The sequence below is a fragment of the Talpa occidentalis genome, unplaced genomic scaffold (assembly GCF_014898055.3).
Source record: "Talpa occidentalis isolate TD23 unplaced genomic scaffold, MPIMG_talOcc4v2.1 talOcc4.13, whole genome shotgun sequence".
NCBI classification, from domain to species: domain Eukaryota; kingdom Metazoa; phylum Chordata; class Mammalia; order Eulipotyphla; family Talpidae; genus Talpa; species Talpa occidentalis.
In genome coordinates, this window is record NW_023601322.1 from 14,547,169 (window position 1) to 14,565,029 (window position 17,861).

The following is a 17,861-nucleotide window of genomic DNA, read 5'->3' on the forward strand; positions in this document are numbered from 1 at the left end:
AATACAGTTTTCAACCATAGTATTCAAACCCAAACACCACAAAATTGCTGAATGCTATAATTTCTGAAGCCACTAGAACTTTGGTACAACAAAATAGTGACCTAACAGAGTTTGTCAGGTATCACAGTCTATTCAGGGGCATATAGAATAGAAACTCCATGTTTAAAGTGTTAAGTTACATTTCATAGCACTAGACAAAACAGAGATCTGTGTAGATGACAGAAAAAACAAACGTGCTTAGCCTAGAAACAAGGATAATATCTCTTAACAGTAGACTGCCGGGATACAATGAAGGACTTAAGTGTTATGTCAGAATACTGCCTACCTTTGACATATAAAACAGGATAACATACTTTTCTTAAATAATTCCAGATACACTCAGAATCTTTTACAAGGCTGTGGGTACAAGCCCTATTTGTACAAAGAGAATTTTGACCAAGTTGTAATATACTAACATGTAATTAGATTCCTCAAAAGAAACACCAGGTGACACACAAAATGAAATAGAACTCAGTTTTTTCCAGTAACTTGAAATATATTAAACATTTTCAATCAAACACAATGACCTCAAGTTGACTAACCTTTAGAGCTTCAAATACCTCTACTAAAATGAGTGCCTTCTCCCTGCTAGAATATTCTACTCAAAAATGCTTTAAATTAGGACAGTGATTTTTATTACTTCTTAGCTTATGATGGTAGTGTGTCTGATTATGAAATGGAATATATTGTTGACAAACCAGTTTCTTACTGGGCATGTTCTTTGAGCCTGGCTGACCTCGTGAGGTGTGTTATTAACGGTGATGTTTTTCAGGAGGTTTATGAGCTTCCTGGGAGAAGCCACAAATTTAATGATACACACAAATTGCTCTTTCTACAGTTCTAGGCTTCTTCTCAAAAGACATTTGAAAAATTAACCTAGAGAATGGAAGAGTACGGATAAGCATATATTATTACTTTGCAAGGACAGACACTATTTTCATGTGCCAACAGACATAACAGACACTGGTTAAATAAGGGATCCATTAGGTTAAGGATAGACATTCTGGCTCCCACTGAATTTGCTAATGATCCTATAAGATTGTCAGCTGAGGGATATTAGCCATGACTTTCATGACCTGTTAGAAGGAAAAGAAACTGGGAACAAATGTAAAGGACTCTATTCAAAGATGATTCTTTTGTATATTCTCCCCCAAAAAGATGACACACTTTTAAATAATACTTTTGGTACTGTTTTGTGGTTTGTTGTTCTTTTTATATGTGAAGTCAGAAAATAATCTCAACCATATACTGTTGATAAAAAGAACTCTGCAGAAAAATCTTAGAGATGTCACTCTTTGAAAAATTAATCAAAGAGCAATTTATAAGAAAATTTAATTAAATGGAATAAACAAAAAGTTCCAAGCTTCTTAAATGTTGATGGCAATAATGAAATATTTGGTGACTAAATATTTTTATTAGCTTAGTTGTAAGGGCAGAAACCTTTACCTCATAAATAAATATTTATATGAATTTAGTTAGAAAAATTTTTTCTGTTACTAATTCTTTTTTTTTTAGTTTCATACCTAAGATTTTACCTTTTCCATATTCTGGAGGACATTTAAGAACTCTATTTAGCCAAATTTTAACTCATTTTTCTTTGTAAACTTGGCTCTGCAATGTCTTCATGGTTGAGTTTCCACCCAAAATGCCAGGGTAGTAAGGTTATAAAATTCCCTATTTAACTAACAATGATTTTTATCAGATTTGATTTCTGAAATTTTATACCTTCATGGATTTATGAAGCTTTGACACTCATTTATAACACTCATCTCAGGTAATACTTTATATGTTTTCCATATTTAAGAACTCAGCAGTATCCCCAGAAATAAGTCTAGATCAACTCAGACAAAGAATAAGAAAAATATAACTCATGGTGAATTTTTAGACAACCTTTTCAAAAGAGACAGCATCTTAGCATTTCCCCAGTTCATACTACCAGTACAGTTTGGCAAAGAATAACTTGTACTAGAAGCCAAACAAAGAGACCCCTGATACACAGAATGGCCCATCTGGGTTAAAAAAAAATAAATAAAATACTTACTTTAGAAAATGCTGGTTTTAAATTTTTTTGCTTATAATATGGAATTGATAGCAAGTTGGCTAGATTGCTGACTTGCAAGGATTTTAGAATCCTTATCTAGAGACCCATAGCTCAATTCCCAGAATTTAGCATTTTCTCTGCCAGTTCATGACTTGCTACCCTCTTGATACGAAGATAAACATTGTGATATATTTTTAAAGATTTTTTTCTTATACTTTCTAGATTAAAAGGTCACCTTGTACCTAATCACAGTTAAATGTCTCAAATAATGCCCATTCTACAAAAAGTGAGTTAGGAGACGAGGAAATGATAGTAGCAATCTCCAGTTTCTGCTAACAATCTTGCACACGGTACTAGAGATATCAGAGGACCTTTAGGTGTGAGACTTTCCTGCAACATGATATTCTGGGAAGTGAGCTATGTGTTTGGTGATCAATTTGGTCATAGAAGTATCTGAGGCACCATGATAGAGCAATGTAAACATCAAACCGGTGTAAACACTCCAGATATGGTTTCACTCTCAAAAAGGAATTTCATATATATTTTAAATATTTCTGCAAAATACAACAGTGTTTACTAAAGCATTTGGGAGGTTGTGATTACAGGACACATCTTAGTTAAAAATGTGCTATTGTAGTTTACAGGGGAGTCTTCAATTCTTTATAAGAATCCATATACTTCATGGTTCTATATCAATTTGAAATGGTAAAGCGAATTACACAGAAAAATTAATTCTGAAAAAGAAGAGAAGGAATGTTAGGTGATGGCTACATATAATTTGGGCCAAAGGCCAAGCTTGAGCACGAAAATGTTTTTTAAATTAAATATTTATTACTAAGTAGAATTTCTTTTTCTAGAGATATCACTTGTACTGGGAAAGCTACAAAGGGAAAAATGTTAATAAGAAACAATAGAATCCTGTTTTAAATTTCTTGTCTGTTTTAAACTTTATTCCTCTTGAGACCACTGCCCAACAATTGTTATTTTTATAGGCATTTTCTGTAGTTGTGGGCATCAGTATTCTCTGTTTCATGCTACATGATCAAATGACAATCTTAACGTAGGCCCTGAATAAATGCTTGTTAGATTACTCACACTGACAGAATCTTGGCATCAATTAATCAATCATATAACTGGAAAATTAATAGAAACAAAAACATGTATCCAAAATAGAATACCTTTGGGTTTTACAAAGGCCAGCATTCCTGACTATGGAAATGCAGGGAACATGACACTGAATCCAAAGAAGAAACTGATGTTATAAGTTACCAACGTTCACCAGATTTGGCCACAGCAACAGCCATCTTATTTCTGCATGCTTTTCTACTAGAACAAACATCTTTAATCTTAGGTAATCACATTGTGTCCCCATGGCCCACGCATGGAGATCAGGAAGAACTACAAGGAGAAAACATCATTGAAGGGAACAATCAACCTAGATCCAGTCCAGGTGTTGGTGTTGCGCCAGGGACACAGGAGCTCGGCACTTACCACTGAAAGTCCTACCAGGACTTAACCCCATCCGAGCTTCCAAATTGCTTTGATTCATGGTACATTTCTGAGTCTAGTCCATTCAGAACATTATATACAGAGAATTCCTAGAATCTGTATTCCTAAAATTGATTCAATGCCAGATGGAAAGTTGCAGGGGAGTTTAAAGAGGTTTCAGGCATTGAGGGTTTCCAATGTTTGTAAAAAAAAAAAAAAAGTTCAGAGCATGAAAAAGTAAAACACAGTTGGCAAAATTTTGTAGGAAGACCTATCCTGTTGAAAATCATATACTCAACAAAAACAGGAAACTTGACAGACAATGTCTTTGCTATTGATAAAGTTGACTGAAATATTTAAATGATAGTTTAATAGAAGTAGCTTCTTTTAATCAGAAATTAAGGTAAAAAAACTAATGTGATATAACTTTAGACAATAAGAAGAGGCCAATGTAAAAGACTTTTGTGATCATTTTTTAGAAAGAAAAGGCAACTTTATGTAAAAAAATAAAATGACTAAATTTTTGGTGTGATACAATATATAGATCTATTTCTGCCCAAATCCCAAATATAATCCATGAGTATTTTACTTCAGGCAAAATAAAAATGAATTGCTAAATATATTGTAATATAGCATGTCATCCATTTTTATGTAATTAATGACATGACAATCCAGAGTGATCATAAAATTGATCCATCATTATTCTAAAGTTGTTGATCTACAAAGTGACACATCTGTATTTTTGCAATAGATTCAAAGACATGGTAAGTTGGGTTGGAGGGGAGAAATATGATATTGAGTGTCCAGTGCTTGTGTGAATGAAAAGAACCCTAAATTCATAGTGACTTTTTGTGTGAAATCACCAACATATTTTTCTAAAAAAAAAAATTTAAGGCTGAACAATTTTTCTTGACTGCACTTAAAAAGAGATATTTAATAATCTTTAATATTTCCTTGTGACTATTACCTTTACTAAGACTAAAATGAAATATGAACCTGAACACATTTCTAGATGTTGTTCGAAATGGAAACTGCTGGAGATCCTCTTCATCCCAACTGATGTCAACTTTTCATTGCCTTGAGTGAAATTTGACTAAGTAACTCTTCTAGACAACAGTAACAGATATATTTAATTTTAGTTCTTCAAATACCATATTCCTATGCTTTTATTTTTTGCCAGGGCATTTCTCTGGCATTTTGTCATTCACAGTGCTACCTGCCATTTAATAGGAATATAAAATGGCATTATTACACAATCTCCTACATTTCAGCAGAAGTCTGACATTCACTCTTTCATAAACTTCCATAATATTTAGTCATTCAAGTACAGCTTATCGGATGTATATAGTAATGTCATTCTTAATAAGCCATTAAGAATTCTTTACTGGACATCCATTTTTGGCTAATATATTCTTCCCCTCCCCAAAGCAAACCCAAAAGTACAGGTCAGAATCTATATAACAAGTATATCAAATTTTTTTTTTTTAACTCTTCCATGGTCTCCCTTTAGAAGCCTATTTCATTTCCCAATGTGACACAGGAATTTTTGCTCTGATTTAAAACTCCCTGAAATTTCTTCTTGTAGACCCTTTTATATACTCATTTTCTTTCTAAGAAAAACAAATTGGGTGTCCGTGATGGGGAGATCACATTAGGAAATCTTTGATCTTGTTTGAAGGGACCTCACAGATAAGTGGTCATTCTTTTGAACACTTAATTATTCTTTTTGCTTAAAAGAGAATTTTCTGGCAGAAAAAGACAGACATGTCATTATATATGGTATACTCAACAACAAATCTGTGGTTCGTTGCTGTTTGGGGCAGTGTTATTTGGGTGGGTGGTTGATCACCACCTTCTAAGTAAAACCTAGCAAGCACACTTCTTCTCAGCTGGCTTTTCTCCATCCAGCTTTCCAGAATTTCCTCCATTGACAGCGTCGGGGACTTGTGTCTTCTCTACACACTGTTCCATTCGCTTCATTATTAAGTCCAGAAGGGTTTCCACAGCTTTCTCTACATTCTGGCCAGTGGCTGCACTTGTTTCAAAATATGGAATGCTAGCACAGAAGATGTGACAAACGTTATTAAGAGGAAGAAATCAGGAAAAGATACAAGATGTACAAATGAGTCACACATACAAAACTTGACTGCTGACAGATGCTCATGATGTTGTTGGCTGAGCTGGAAAGCACCCTTGTTTTTTCTCATGTGTAAAAATTGGGAGGATTGCTCTTTCCTATTTGTGCTGAGACCCTTTTTAGTTTTATAGGGAAGGAAACTGATACAGGAGGTCTTCAAGAAATTGAAGCCAAGGGATTGTCATTCTGAATTTTGAGAGTAAAAATGCTTAAATGAACAATCAATATTCCATTAAATTATTCCATCCCTTCTAATCGATCATCTAAAAATCTGATTTACAAACTCAGCAAGCACTGAATAGGATATTCATGTAAGCACAGTCTATTACTTGGAATCAAAATTTCCAAGAGAAAAATGTGTTTTTAAAGATCTCAGAATTCTTTAATAAACATATGGCAGATATTCTGATGCCTCTTTAAATTTTAAAAATGACAAATTTTACTGTGGAAGGCAATTTTGCAATTGCACAGGGTGTTTAAAAATTTTCTTAATCTGCATTTAAATTGAACCGGGACAAAAGTGACAAAAGCATGCTCATGCCACGTAGTATTCCTTAGAGTTTTATTGTATTGAGTCAGAAGAATATAGTGTAGAAGAGCATGAACTCAGAATCTGTCTGACTAGGTTGAAGTCAAGATCTGATATTTATTAGCTATGTGACTTCTCATCAGTTACTTGACTTTTCTGTGCCCCAATCCCTCATATATAAAATGGGATAACTATACACCTCTTATGTATGGTTATGAGAGGTTAAATGAGTTAAAATATAGAACAGTTGCTTGTACATTTTAAGTTATTTAATAAATGTTAGCTACTATTATGATTATGAGCTTTCTTAAAGACATCACACACATTCCTTTGGGAGCTGGATTTCAATCACACACTGTTGTTGATTCAAGGGAATCCACATGTCAACTTCGTGTCCCTGCTCCATCACTATGTGGCAGGACACAAAGTCAGAGGGCAGTACCAGGTAACTGACTTACCCGTATTTGTCAGCCAGTTCTCGGGCATGCCTTTCATTGACTTCCCTCTGGTCTGGCAGGTCTGCCTTGTTGCCAATTAATACGATATCTGGATTTTCACAATAAGCATTTGCTTGCAATTGGCCTTGGAAAGAAAGCAGATGGAATCAGCAAGTTAGTTATAAACAAGTGATGTCAAATGACTGCTCATACTTCAGATTCCTTATCTAACTGTTCACCTCCAGTTTGGCAGTTAGTTCGTTATATTTGCCAATTTACTTAACTCTTCTGAGCCACAGTTTCCTCATCCATAAAGTGGAGACAGGGCCTCACAAAATGCAGATTATGAAGGCTAATCATAAATTATAGGAAGCACCCTCATAAACCCCTATGCATGCTCTTCCACCGCTAGAGAAATACCTTCTGAGATGGACCTACTTTTTCATATCATTTGTTTCTCAAATATAAGTGGAGATAATAGAAGATGAGTTAAAGCATGTAAGTCTGTTCTTTCCTCTAGGAGGTTGCTGTGTTTCTATCTCCTGAAATTCAGTGCATAATATTTTTTATTTATTTTATTTAATTAATTAATTTTTTAAATTTTATTTTTATATTCCCCATACAATTGCGACCCCCTTATTTTGACCCCAATCCCTCCTTTTCCCGCCCCCAACCCCCATAGAGTGTCTCTGGTTCATAGTTGTTTGTTGATTTTGATATTTTCTTTCTTATAGTTATTCTTTTTCCTGGTCCCTTATTTAAGTTTTCTAGATTCCTGCTATGAGTGAGACCATCTGGTATTTTTCTTTTTCTTTCTGGCTTATTTTGCTGAGCATGATCCCTTCCAGCTCCATCCATGTTGCTACAAATTGCATGTGTTTATCTTTTTTGAATGCTGAGTAATATTCCATGGTGTATATGGACCACATCTTCTTGATCCAGTCATCTATTTTTGGGCATTTGGGTTGTTTCCAAAGCTTAGCTATTGTAAATAGTGCTTGCTATAAACAGGGGTGCAGGTGCTCTTTGGAATTGATGTTTCTGTGTCCAAATGGCCATCCTACCAAAAGCAATATACAGATTCAATGCTATTCCAATAAAAATTTCAATGTCATTTTTCAAAGAAATAGAACAAGTACTGATGAAATTTATATGGAATCACCAAATACCCCCAATAGCCAAAGCTCTCCTGAAAAAAAAAAAGAAGGGAATGGAGGCATCACAGTCCCAGACTTCAAATTATACTACAAAGCCATAATCATCAAAACTGCATGGTATTGGAACAAGAACAGACACACAGGTCAATGGAATCGAATAGAAAATCCAGAAATAAACCCACAGATATACGGTCAACTAATCTTTGACAAAGGAGCAAAGAATATGCAATGGAGCAAAGAAAGTTTGTTCAATAAATGGTGCTGGGAAAACTGGGTCGCTACATGCAAAAGAATGAAGCTTGACTACTACCTAACACCATGCACAAAACCAACTCAAAATGGATTAAAGAACTAGACATAAGTCATGAAACCATAAAATACATAGAAGGAAATACAGGCGAAACACTACGTGATTTGCACATCAAAGACATCTTTACAGGCACATCACCCAAAGCAGTGATAGTGAAGGCAAAGATAAACAGCTGGGACTACATCAAATTAAAGAGCTTCTGCACAGCAAAAGAGACAATAACAAAAACAAAGAGAAACCCCACCAACTGGGAGAACATTTTTGCACACAACACTAATGATAAAGGACACATAATATTTTTAAATCATGACAATTTTATGTATCTATATGAATCCAATTTCATGTAAAAACAATTTTGAGATACATAACTTATTATTTTTCCCCTTCTCTTGAAAACACCTGTCAAAAGACAGAGATGAAAGAGGGAGACAGGAAGAGAGGGAAGGAGGGGGGGAGGGAGAAAGCGGCAGGAAACCTTCAGCTGTGTTTTCAAGGTCACCAGGGCTACATTAACATCTATGTCAGTTATACCATGTGCAATCTTGCTGAGGCTGGAGGAAGGAGACAAAGGATTATCCTATTGTTATAGGATATATTTATATTTGGATGTTAGAAATTAAAGTCTTATTAGACATGGAAATTAATTAACTTAAATCCCAACAGAATTCTTCTGTTAATTTTTAAAATCATTTGCCTTTATAAAAGGATGAACAAATCATTCTCTGAAGGAATCTAATAATCTTATTATCTCCTTATCTCCTCAGAATCTAATAATACCACCAAAATTTGGATAAAGAAATGTAATAATAAAAGAAAATAGAGACAGATCCTAGGATAAACATTCATTTGGAGAAGCTATTAAGGAAGTCAGAATTTGTTGATATTTTCCCCAGTGGTAACAACCGTATCATTGAGTTCATATTTAAAGCAGTTTTATATAGATATACACACACGTATATAATTACATATTATATATCATTATAAATATATGTAATAATATGTAATTATGCATCATATATAATTTATGTGTGTAATGTATAATTATAAACATAATTATAAATGATATGTAATAATAAGAAATATATATATTTTGAGCATTTGCTCTGAGTTAGTCACCCATCCAGGCTCTAGGCAACTGCAGTGGGACAAAGCAAAGTTTGCACTTCCACAGAACTTACATTCTAGTGGTGGGAAGAGTCAAAATCACAAGTAAGCGAAGAAATAATTAATGCTTCAGGTAGAGGCATGGCCAGATGAAATGTGCTGAGGGGATGCAGAGTCACAACAAGCCCTGCTTTAGGTGGGGTGGTGATGCCAACTTTCCTGAGAGATAAGTCAGATTTGAGCAAAAACTGGAGATGAAAGAACTAGCATGTGCTGTTAAATAGGAGAAGAGAAATGAAGGCAGAGGGAATCAGAGATGTGAAGTTCCCAGGGTAAGAATGTAGTTTCCCTCCTGTGAACAGCATGAGTGATGAGAGAGGTTCAGTTGGAGGCCAGTGATGGGGCAGAGAGAATCAGAAAAGCCCCCAGGCCAGATCACAGCAGCCTAGAAGGTGGGTGAAGGACTCTAGGCTTTATTCCAAGTGAGATGGTTACTCCTAGCAGGACTGTGAGCAGACAAACAAGATGATCCCATTTAAAAGAAATTACTCTGACCACAGACAGCCGCAACAAGCCTAGAAATGACAAAATTAGCACCAACCTCTTAGAGGGCTAATATGTCCCTATTAGGATCAAAATGTGTATTTGTAAGAAAAATGCAAATAAAAAATTCTCTTTAATGCTACATCAATTTTTTAAAAAGGAAAAATCAAATACTTCTATGACAACATATACTAAATTGACTTTAATAAGTGATTAGACTGTGTTTAAACTTTATGTTTAAATTGTCATAGAGGCTGAAAATGTTTCCATTAAAAAGACTCCTTATAGGGCCTTCCTGGGTGGCGCAGTGGTTGAGCGCTGGGCTGAAAAGATGCCCGCAGCCTCTGTAGCACCGGTTCGATCCCCCGCCGCCGGCGAGGGACCCACATGGAACGACAGACCTCTCCTGCCTCGCCCACTGCTCCCCTCAGCAGTGTACTTCGGTCCTTCTGCCTGTCCTGCTCCCTACTCTGGCTCTGGTGAATTCTCTCACCCTCCCGTGCTTCTGACTATACCCAGTGCTTGTATAAATAAATAAATAAATAAATAAATAAATAAATAAATAAATAAATAAATAAATGAATCTTTTTTTAAAAAAAAAAAAAGACTCCTTGTATTTAAACAGATTTTTAAAAGTAAAAATTCAATATGCTCCGACTGGCATTATACTTTATCTTCATGTGCCTGGTCTGCTCTGAAGCATTTTCTCACCTAATTCATCCATTAGATAAAATTAACCCATTAGTTAACCCACATGCAAGGGCACACATTTTAGTTACCAGTGTATCCTCTCAGAAAGCATGGCATTTTTTTCTGTGTCTTTTTCAGATTAAATTTAGTAGATGTGCTCAGTTTTGAAAAGTCATACAAGACTTACTGCACAAGTGGAATTAATGGCCTTTCCATGGCAATAATAAAGACCTGTAATTCAGGTGATGATGAATTAACATAGGCTTCTTGTAAGAGTCTCTGAGAAGACACATTTTCAAGCCATCATCAGTGATCCATACAAAGGCCACCACTTTGAAGGTGACACAGGAAACACAAAACTCATGACTTCCCAAGGTGAGTCTGTGGTGCTCAATCTGGTTTCATCTTGCAACAGCACATAGAGCTGTTGGGTTTTAAAGCTGTCAACACAATTACTTGTTCCCACTTACTCATCCAGTTTCTGACATTTAAGAAGCTCTGTTGACTGGTGAGGTCAAACATTAGTAAGAAACCCATGGCGTCTCTGAAAAATGCAGTGGTGAGGCTCCGGAACCTGCCAAGAAAGCACAGTAGACATTCCTGAAAGTTACTCACTATACACATGACAATGACAACACAAACATGACCTCCCTTTTTTTAAAAAGATTTATTTATGCATCCAAGAACTGGGGTGCTGGCCAAAGGTCCGGGGGGTGAGAGGACTCACCAGAGACAGAATGGGGAGCAGAACAGGCAGATCTATTGAAATCACTGCTGAGGGGAGCAGCGGGCAAACCAGGAGAGGTCTGCTGTGCCATGTGGGTAGCTGGCACCCACATGGCTGGCTGGCCCAGGATCAAACTTGTGTTGCAGAGGCTGCAGGTAGATTCATAGTGCTGTGCTTAACCCCTTGTGCCACCAGAGAGGCCCACGACCTCCCTTTCAAACATGAAATCCTACAGCATCCCTTGAGGACTGTTTCATGGAATGGGAGGGTGGACAGAGTCTGCTGAGGGGTCATGGGGGGACATGTGGTTGTAGACTTTTTTAAACCACATCCTGGCTTCATGTGCTATAGCAGTTACACAGGAGTTTATAATTCAATCACACATTTGCTTACACAGACTCTTGCTAGTTCACAGGCATCTTGTGGCCCACAATAAAAATGTAAGCCACTTTAGAATGCGGACCTTAACTTATATTTTTTAATTTTCCTTGTCTGTGCCCAGAAGAAAGCTTGGCACATGTGGTCTGAAAATGAATGCTTGTGATTACAGGCAGAAAACCACAATTTGTTGGCAGCTGGAATTAGGAAAAACAATGTTGGTGAGAAAACTCTTAAGTAATCACTTTTTGAGGAGGAAAACTGAGCTTTAGGTTGTCATCCATGTCTCAGGGGGAAGAAGAATGACAGTGAAGAAAGGAAGATGATTAAAGGAACAGAGAAGGTCAGAGAGAATTAGTAGTTGAGGAGAAAAAGCAAGAACGCTCATCTCCTGTGGATGACTTTGAATAATATACTCTGTCCTGTGTGATGTGAAGACTTTATCTCCCTTGTTCCTACCCTTCCACCCTAACATTTTCTTTGAGTCGAAGATGTGCTCAGATCCATATCAGTGTCAGCAATCAGTGAAACCAGAGACCACATCCAGGGACTAGAGAAGGTTTGGGTTATAAAGATAAAGCAGCAAATTCAGTAAGGGTTTTTTGAAAAGCATATAACTTTGAAATGCAATGAATTCACTTACTATCCTAAAAGTTCTTCTAATTTTCCCACTTTAGCTTATTTATAAATCCTTTGGTTTCCTTCGGGTTCTATTCTGCACTCCATATCACTCTATATGCATTCACTGGACAAGACCATCCACTTCTCTGGCTCAATTATCACCTATATGTTAAGAAACTCAAATGTATAAGTCTAGACCCTTCCTGTCTTCACACTCTGTGGACAATCACTCTGTAGACAATTACTCATTGAATATTTCCACTTGGAGGAAATGAGGGCAGTTCTAACTTTACATGTCCCAAATCAAACTAACCCTGGTTTCTTCTTCTGACAATGGAATCTCTATCTTCTTGGAAGCATAATCTTCTTCTCCTTCACCCACTGTAAACAACATATACCTCTTGACCTTCTCTCTGCTGCCCATCAACCCTGTCACGACTCTAGTTTGAACCCATTATGTTTTCTTGGATACCTTCGAAAGCCTTCTCAATGGACTTCCTGTTCCAGCTTTGTTTGGGACCTGCCCCCAAATGGCTTTCCACTGATTATAGAAATCCTCTATGAAAAACATTTCAATGATGATGCATTGCTCTCAAGATAATGACTCTTTAATAAGCTGACAAGGTACTGCATTAACAGGCCCTGGCTAATATGTCCAGCTTCAGCTCTTGACTACCTACCAACATGCTCTTCTTCTTTTAGTTCTTAGAAAGTTCACTCTCCCCCCCTGGGTTTTCACACATGCTGCTTTTTCAGTGGGCAACTTCACCTTAATGCCACCCATTCAGCCTGTGTAACACATGTTCATACATTGTGAATGAGGGTGCATTTGTGATATTAGAGGAATATCAGCGCCCCAAGAACTTTCCAATGCCCACATCTGGGTTCCAGGCTCCTCTGGGAGTATTTGCTGCTGGCCCTTTGCTTTCCTGTTACTCTTTGAAATCTATATTGCATTTCATTGTTATTAGTCCAGATATCCACCCTAGTTTTGTAAGCTCCAAGAGGAAAGGAGCTATCTTTCTAATTTGCTATCCATTATATTTTCATGGCCCTGAACATCATATTTGCCTACTAAGTGTCAAGTTGAGGGGAAGTAATAAAGAGATTAGCAAAGGATATAAAATCATTAAAGATTTAAATGAATTCAGTAGAGAACAATACTTATGGTATCGCGGGAGAGAAAAGAGATATATTAATGACTGTTTCTGAATCAGGATTTTTGATAAGCATCATTATTATGATTATGAACTACGAACAACCTACTCAAAAATTTCTTGTGGATTTGTCTCTAGAAGTTGATGGAAGTTTACAGATATTATAGTGTTTTTATTGAATGGCTCTCTCTCTCTTAGCAGTAATTAAAATTATCTCCTGCTCAGAGTAGGCTGCTCTCTGTCCTCCCACAAAGGATATGTATGTGTGTGTGTGTGCATGTGTCTCATCTGAGGATAAGATTGTGTCTTAGCCTCCTCTCATTGCCTACAACACATGAAAAAGTTAATTAAAAGTTTGCTTGTTGTATGGCTGTCATTGGGGCAAAAGCATTTGCATCCACAGTGACATGGATATGCCATGCTTGACTGGACCAGGCTCATCCCCTGAAGCATTCTACCAAGACCCTTGTCCACACCACTCTTCCAAGGGTTTTCTCAGGGAGGAAGGTAATTCGTCTCCAGATTCACCCACAAATCTCCTTCTGGCTGATGATTTGGCAGGGTGGGGAAAACAAGAACCACATTAAAAAAAAAAAAAAAAGACTTCAAGGTCATGTTATCATTCTTTCTCCCTCTTTGAAAACTGAGACAATACCCTGTATCTTTTAGGTTTACACAAGGGTGGTGGTTTTTCCCTCCTTCCCACAGTGCCACCTTTTTCAATAACCATTATCTTATACGAGTCATACTGTCAGATAGCTCAGGCACAGGGTGAGGTGTGAGGCGCTGTGTGCCTTGTTGCCTAGCTACACCTTTCCTATAGAAAATGTAAAATTCCCAAGGGATGAACAACCTCCGTGTCACTAGGACTGTCCCTGGTCTTCCCCGATTCCCTCTGAGAGCAGCTATGTTAAGGTGACAGATGAGAGAAGCCTGCCATCCTGCTAGGCTGACATCTCATGTGCGAGGACATATGGGAATCACATTTTCCCATATTACTTCAAAAATGAATTAAATTGGTCTATAAAACATACATCTTTGTGACAACAAAACTGACATCTGAACAGAGATTCTTGTGAGGAATGACTTCAAAGGAACCAGCAGTGTTGAGGGATGTGTGCAAATGGAATTCACAGTCAAAAAGAGCTAACAGAGGGCCCAGCACCTCTCCTGGCGTTTACACTCACTGAAAGCGAGAACATTTTGGATGCATTTCAAAAACTGAAGTGTTTACAAGCATAAACATGCTTCTAAGACATGCAGTGCAGAATTTGGAGGTATGTGCCTTCTAAATATCTTCTCTGCCAATGTATTGCCAATTTTTATTGAATCTAATATGGAAAAGTTCACTAGCCTGGGGTCTCTAGGACTTGAAAACCTTGGATCACAAAGAAATCTACTTTCATCAGACAATGGGGTAGCACCTTGAGCTTTAAGCCATCCGTACCTCTGTCTCCTGAGAAACTCTTATCTTGGAACACTGTATCACAGACTATGCTGAAAAACCAGGCAAGATCTCTGCCCTTACAAAGCTGATAATTTTTGGGGGTTGACGACACTGTGTGAATCAATTAACAGCAGTTGGAGACAAAAATAAAAGGTCAAGGTGATAGCTAATAATGCAAAGACTGAAGGGGTGATGGAATAGGTGCGACGGTGGAGTTTGTTTCACTGGTGGTATTTAGCAAGGCCACACAGAGGAGGTGAAATAGAAGCCAGATGTGGTGAAAGGAGAGGATCCGGGAGGCAGGGAAGAGACTAGACATTCTGATTGGAGGGTGATGTTGGGACCAAAATCTTAGGAAAAAAAGTCAGTCAATTGGCATGGGGCAGATGAATGAACGGATGGAAAGAGATGAAGGAGTCAACAGCCTTTCTATCAATTCTCTAGTTAAGTAGCACTTACAACATTGTTAATTTCCCACCTTGATTTGATTAAATCCTGGAGATTTTTTTTCCCTGTTAGAAAGTACAAAGATTATGCATAATGAGGATCTTCACAGAGAATTTTGAGAGTCTGATTTTTTAAATAGGCACCAGATAGGTCAAGCTAGTGAAGGTGAATTAACTATTAAAAAAACTTATTTTTATTTCTCAATACAAATGTCTACTTGGATACCAGGAGAAGAATTGCAGATAGCGTGATTTTCTAGTTCATATACAATATTCACTTTAAAGTAAGTCTTTCTTGTTTTCATTATTGCTTTATTTATAAATTTATCAGTAACTGATTTATTATCAATGATTCCTGACATCTTTCCATCTTATGTAACAGTAAATAAATCTAACTATGAGAGATGTAGTTTTTAATATCAATACCTATAGGATTTTTGTTTTTATTTACTTTTATTTGAGGCAACATTGGTTTACCACACTATATATGATTTACATGAATAGGTTCCCCTAAAATAAGTTTTCCTAAACTATTTGTAACTAGAAACAAAGTCATTGGCTCTTACCGCTCTTGTCCTGCAGTGTCCCAAAGCTGAAGATGTACTTTAAATGCTTTCCCTGAAGTTCCATTGGGTCCCTGTGTATTATAAACCTGAAATAAACAATTTTCATCAGTAGATACTGCTTTGGATTTTGTCAACGTTCAAATTCTCTGGGTTTACTCAGCATGTTTTTTTCTCAATTACGATAATCAAAGTTCATAGTGCAGAATAAATATTTGCTCTGTTTTTTTCCAGAAGTATCACATATACTCTCACTTTTAAATGTCAAGTACAAGTATGATTTTCAACACAATTTAAGCATACTGCAAACTTAAATTAGACACCTTCTGTCATTTCCTCATGGAGGCAGCAAACATTAGATTTAGGACCCAAGTTCTAGGTTCAAATAACTCTTTATTTAACCTCTAAGTCTTGCCTTCTTATCTGTAAATTGTGATCCATAATCTCTTCCTAACTTAAAGAGTTATTATAAACCTAAAGGAAATACCAGGTGTGGAGGCAATTTTTTTTTTAAGCAGTAAAAAGCTTTACAAATACCTGAATATCTTTCACAATGACTTGATCTTTCAAAGTGACTTAGCCATGAAATATGCACAGAATTTCTCAACAAGTTTATGCAGGATATTTCAAGTCTTCCTTTACTAGACATTATATAAAAGGCTCATTTGAAAATAAGTTGACATTTTAAAACTAGGACCTTTGATTTGTTATTTAAGCAAAGCTTACAATTTTAATATTTCATCAGCTCCCTGGATTATGGTTTAGTGAAAATGTGTGAAAAAGTAAACTTTGCAAAGATCTGTACCTACAACAGTAGAGGCACATGAGAAAACAGAAGGCAGGACACCCCCAGAGGGGCTGGAAGCAAGTTCCAAAGTCAAAAGTCCATTGACTTTCAGAGAAGGTACAGGATGTGGATAAGGACCCATGGTTCAACTGCTCAGCCACCATTTCCCTTTCCCCCTCAGTTCTCAAGGAACGAGTACATGTGTGACATCAACTGGAAGCCGCAGCCATCTTGGCACTCAAGCGCACCTAGGGTGGCAGTAAATCTGGTGAAGCTTATGTGCCTATGCTACACGTCTCACATGTCACAATATCCTTATTCCTGTCATTAGCGTCTAGCATAGGAGAAGGAAGTGGTTGTGATTCTCACTTAAACTCCCTTATCTTGGAAAATAGCATGGATTTGTCTCACATTCTGTTCATAATAAGCCAGTGATTGATGGCTGAGTCTCCACATAAATACAAATGCAGTAAGAACTCACAAAGCTCATGTTCATGTTATTTGCCAATCATCCTTTTAACCTCTTTCTTAAGAGTAGGGAAGTAAATACTGGTTCTTACTAAGGAACTTAACTCAGATCAAGAGTTAATGTTTTTAGATACTGAATAAATCAAGTTTTGAAAGATTCTTTAAGAATTCATAGAAAACACACTTACAAACCCATAAATTATTTATTTTAGTTGCTCTGTATACTTTTGGAGACAAGTGATAGTGCCACTCAATATTTTTCTAAACAAAATGTTATTTATAATTTGAGAAAGTAAGAAATAATCTTCTAAAGTTAATTAAAATGACAGGTTATGAATTTCATGTGAGAAAAGACAGACACCTTGCAATGTACTAAACATAGCTTCTTGAGCCTCATTTTATTGCGGGGGGCTGGGGGGAGAGATCAGCAATAAGGATAACGGGATAGTTAAAAACTCACCACACGTTTTTCCCGAAAGTCTATTCCTACTGTTGTGATGAATTTGGGGTTGAATTTATTGTCTGTATATCGATAAAGAAATGTCGTCTTCCCCACCCCGGAATCTCCAAGGGCCAGGAGTTTGATCAGATAATCATAGTCCCCATCGGTCATAGTGATGGTCTTGGTGGGCCTGTGGATGACAGAAAAAATAGCACGTTATGATTAAAGTTGGTTTTCCTTTACTTTTCTCAAAACACAGCATGGATTTAGTTTTCAAGGTTAAATTGTTTGACCACATTCTGAATTAACTAGTTCAAAACAGCTTTCAGGGGTAAGGGCATATCTGTTGT

At 36.7% G+C, this 17,861-nt stretch overlaps 1 protein-coding gene across 1 annotated transcript in view; it reads right to left on the bottom strand.

Annotated features, from left to right (window-relative positions):
* Positions 1-1,401: 1,401 nt before the first annotated feature.
* RAB27B (RAB27B, member RAS oncogene family) overlaps positions 1,402-17,861 on the bottom strand; it is a 54,403-nt gene continuing 37,943 nt past the window's right edge. Inside the window, exons 2-6 of the mRNA XM_037508484.2 lie at positions 17,530-17,701; positions 15,818-15,903; positions 10,946-11,049; positions 6,693-6,816; positions 1,402-5,624 (exon numbers count right to left, since the gene is read on the bottom strand). Of these exons, the coding sequence (XP_037364381.1) occupies positions 5,435-5,624; positions 6,693-6,816; positions 10,946-11,049; positions 15,818-15,903; positions 17,530-17,682 (657 nt within the window). The 5' untranslated portion in view covers positions 17,683-17,701 and the 3' untranslated portion in view covers positions 1,402-5,434. The remainder of the gene's footprint in view (positions 5,625-6,692; positions 6,817-10,945; positions 11,050-15,817; positions 15,904-17,529; positions 17,702-17,861) is intronic.